This window comes from Miscanthus floridulus, chromosome 5 (genome assembly GCF_019320115.1).
Source record: "Miscanthus floridulus cultivar M001 chromosome 5, ASM1932011v1, whole genome shotgun sequence".
Classification (NCBI taxonomy): Eukaryota; Viridiplantae; Streptophyta; class Magnoliopsida; order Poales; family Poaceae; genus Miscanthus; species Miscanthus floridulus.
In genome coordinates this window covers 4197433-4201762 of record NC_089584.1, presented here as the reverse complement: position 1 = coordinate 4201762, position 4330 = coordinate 4197433, and the positions used below count along the sequence as shown (strand labels likewise).

Sequence of the window (4330 nt, the reverse complement as noted above, 5' to 3'; positions counted from 1 at the left end):
CCGCCCTTAATTACTGATAAACTTTCTCTCCTTATCAATTGCAGGGTCAAATTGACTGGCACGTCTCGGGAGGAGTGCGCATGATCGACCACTCCTACGCTGAAGCTAGGCAGATCTCCAGCTCCATCAAGCAGACCCTTCCAACTTGCTCGTATGTCCTCGGTACGGAACGAAATTACGTGTCGATAGAATCATATCCGATCTTCTTCTCAAGAGGTTCGCTCTTCGATTCTTGTCTCGTTTCGACAACAGGTCAACCGATGCAATGCTTCAAATAAAGGACACGCCATCACATTCTGCCATGCATATGTACCTATACATATATAGGCACCCAAAGTACCCATATAGCTAGTACATATGCATATTATATACATACATACAAAGAAGTGTAACACCCAAAATCACACAGTATGTGAGTTCGCATTGATGCACATTAATTTGTGGATACTGATTACTGAAGCCACATGCATGACTGAAGATAGTTTCACAGTTACGAGTTTACTTAATACAGTGCATATATAGCTTTTGAACAAATCACAGCCATTACAGTTACAGACCGATAGAGTTCAATATAGTCGTCTCGAAGTCGTCCATCCTCTGATGATCATTAGGCCCTAGCTAGCGAAGAGCTATATTAGGGTAGTACTTAGTACTACTAGTAGTAGCAGCAGCTAAGTTTGACTATAGGGAGTCAACAAAGCCATATGCATGCATGGGAGTTCACACTCACGCACAACGTACTAACACACGATTGACTAGCTAGGAACAAGAACAACTCAAAGACTCTCCTTTACCTTAGTAAACAACGTACGCTTATATATATATATATATATATATATATATATATATATATATATATATATATATATATAGCTTAGTGGCTGCATATATATATAGCCATAGCTACCAGCTGATGCGCTCCAGAGCATCTATACATAAAACTAGTCCCGTTCGGCCGTTTGACTGAGATAGCTAGAGAGATGATCATGTCATGCGAGCTCCTGGTTCTTCTCCACCACCCTCACCTCCTTGGCCGATCTCAGGACGCTTGCCTGTCGTCATCATGACGTAATAATAAGTTCACAAACACACACATGGCTGATCAGAGAATGAGGGTGAAGAGGATCCATAATTAATGCTTTGTAATATAAGGGCTAGTTTGGATACACCTATTCTCCATGAGTATTAAAGGAGCGGCCATATATCACCTGATCCTCAGTTATCTCGACTGCGAAGCCGTCGACGATGGCGAGGGACGACCTCTTGCGGTAGGAGTCGGGCTGGAGGAGCATGGCGAGCAGCTTGTCGTGCTTGTGGCTCAGGTACGCGTCCAGCGTGGCAGACCCCTCCTTGGACCTGAGATGAACCAGCAGCATATATACATATATAATAACAGTGCATATATGCAGCAGTGTGAAGAAACAAAAACAATGCAAGAAAGTAGGTAGACTATTTACCGATCAGCTCTGAGGCGTTCGTACACGGGGTCAAAGTTCATGAACACGAAGTAAACCTCCTGCTGCTGCTTCGCCATTGCTGCTCTCGAGCTAGCTCGAAATGTGGCCTTCTTCTATCTTGTCTCTGCAGCTTATACTAGCTAGCTACTGCAGTTATAGTGGAGAGAGCTAGCTAGCCAGTTGCTGGTACTCCTAGGGATGGAGAGAGAGCTAGCAACTACTTGTGCATATATTGCTCGCTTGCTGGTTGTGTATCATTGCAATGGGCCGCTATTTATAGCCGGCTGGCGGCAGTGGAAGTGTGTGAGCGCTGAGGTTTGTTAACTGTACCCAGATTAGCCTAGATCTAGCTAATAAGCTAGAGTAGTGATGATGAGTTAATAACTAAGCACAACCCAACAAAAGCAACGACGACCATTCTCACCGAGGGCTGATTTGGTCAAGGACGCGCCGCGCGGGAAGGAGAGCATCTCGCATAGAATAAGCACACTAGCACATGTGTGTCCCCAGTCGTCATCTATCGATCACTTGTGCCGGGCGGCAGAGATGCATGCATGCACGGTAGTCAAGTCCGTATATATTTTATGCGTCTTGCTGCAGAAGCTTGCTAGCTAGCTAGATAAATGGGAAGAGTCAAGAGAGAGAAGATATATCGTCCTTGTGTTTTTGTTCATTCGTGAGGGAGAGTGACATCCAAAAGAATGTCTTCGATGCATATGCATCATCATCTACGATGGACAGATGGATGGAGATGGAATCTTGCACAGGGCGAGAAGAGGTCAAGAACTCGAGATCTCTGCACCCACCGGCAAGCTGAACCGATCGATCAGAGGGACGGACTACTGGAGACGGAGAGAGAGGAGTTAACGTGCGTGCGTGCATGTAGCTGATTGGAATCGGATCCATGACCATGGGCGATGGGATGGGCAGGCGCAGCCGAGCTCACGCATGCAGCTGATGCCGCCGGCCGGCCGGCCTCAGCAGTCAGCACGCAGACGCAGGCGCAGCAGCTGGCCCCTGGCCCTGGCTGTATCATGCGTGCCAGCAGGGCCCGGACGCACGCATGCGCATCCGGCGCAAGGATCTCTGCGACCGATATGCCGTGTCGTGCGTGCGTGCATGCGCCGCTGCGGCCTTCATCACATCCGTCCCTCCGCTATACTGTGCGAGAGTACTTGCTGCTCTCCTTTCCATTCCATGCACTGCATGCATGTGTCCTTCTTCTCGCGGTAACGTACGATTCCATGTGCTACACATGTGCATATTCACAGAATCATCACAGCATGTACAGAGTGTTGTGACAGCGCACAGTTAACTGAATGCACGGTTTTCTGAGACGGGACTATAGTAGAGAACCAAAACACTGCGTATCGGTCGCTGCATGCATGCCTTTGTTTCTCTCTAGCTCTGCTTCTGCTTCCGCTTCTGGAGAGGTTTTGGATGTACGCGCGCGCGCGCGCGTGTAGACCGGCCGAGTAGATCGACGTGTATACATGCATGAAAGCCACTGTGTCTCCATGCATTGATACTATAAGAGTAGCTAGCGATAACTCTGGCGGAACTTACGTAGCGTGTTGCTTGTCTCTTTGTTCCCTGCCTTTGTTGCCCCCTCGGTGCCTGTATTTTGGCAGCACAATTTGCAAGTGCAGCATGCATTGCTACTTTTTAAATTCCTTCTTTTGTTGAATAGCGCGCCAGACGGAGACATGTGCAACCAGATTAGTATTTGTGATGTGACACTTGTAACTGTTCTTGACGCTGATTTTGGAGCCAAAATGAGGATAGATATATGGATACAAGCACACAGCTGCAAATTCATTCGGGCCACGGAAGAATGCAATTCTCACGAGAAGTCAATCAATTTAAAATTTAGCAAAAATTATATGAAAAATACTAACAATCATGAGAGATAATAAATACTGTTAGATCAGTTACATAATATGTTTTTATAATAAATTTATTTAGAGATATAAATGTTAATACTATTTATTATAAATTTGGTCAAACTTGAGCTAGGTTGACTGGCACGATTCTCATAATTGCATTCTTTTGTGGATGGAGGAAGTACATGAGCGGTCAATCCATTCATATGAATAATCTTCGCAAGAAACTACATATATGTTTAATAAAGCATGATTATATAAAGCAGCTTAGATTTTTTGTGATGAAACTTGTGCCTGTATGAGTTCTGTCAGTATTTTCGGATCATCGACGAGTAAATTTGTATTTGTGCGTCTGGCTCGGATGGTATGCTTGGAGGACACAAGGGTTTATACTGGTTCGGGTGGAACATCCCTATGTCCAGTTCACTGCTGCTCGTGTTACCGACACTTGGTTTGCAGTAGGGGTTACAAATAGGCGAGAGAGGGAGAGAATCCCAAGTCTCTGATGGAAGGAGTGAACGGCTGCTGAGAGCTCGCTTGTCGCTCAGCCGTGTGCTCGTGTTGTGCTCTTGTGTCCAGATCTCCCCCTTTTCATAGGGCGCCCTGCTTCCCCTTTTATAGGTGAAGGGAAAACACGGGTTACAGACGAGAAAAAGGAGAAGAACAAGAGAGAAGGCTTCTAGGATTGTCGGGTCCTTCTTTTCCTTCATGCGGGTCCCGCAGATCCTGTAGAAGTCAATAGGGACGGCTCCATGTCATGGCTCGTCTTTGTGATCGTCATCCCTCAAGCATTTTTTGATAAAACGGAGAGGCTGAGCCATGCCACGTTTTTCCTCGATGGACGAAACATGGTGCTCGGTGAGCTGTTAACGGGCTAGCTTGAGTGGGGCCCCGGCTTTTCGTTCGTGGGGGTCCGACATGGGTCAGCTGGTGACCGACTCCAGGCTCTTGGCGGCCAATCCATATAGTTCTTGGGTCTGTTCGGCCGGT

The 4330-nt window shown here is 46.7% G+C and overlaps 1 protein-coding gene across 1 annotated transcript; it reads right to left on the bottom strand.

Moving 5' to 3' along the window:
• Positions 1-518: 518 nt before the first annotated feature.
• Positions 519-1683, bottom strand: LOC136451368 (subtilisin-like protease SBT2.5). The gene is made up of 3 exons (XM_066452076.1): positions 1458-1683; positions 1209-1356; positions 519-1052 (listed from the first exon to the last, which is right to left on the bottom strand). Exons 1-3 carry the CDS (start codon positions 1532-1534, stop codon positions 990-992), a joined length of 288 nt encoding a protein of 95 aa, XP_066308173.1. The 5' UTR covers positions 1535-1683; the 3' UTR covers positions 519-989.
• Positions 1684-4330: the final 2647 nt, after the last annotated feature.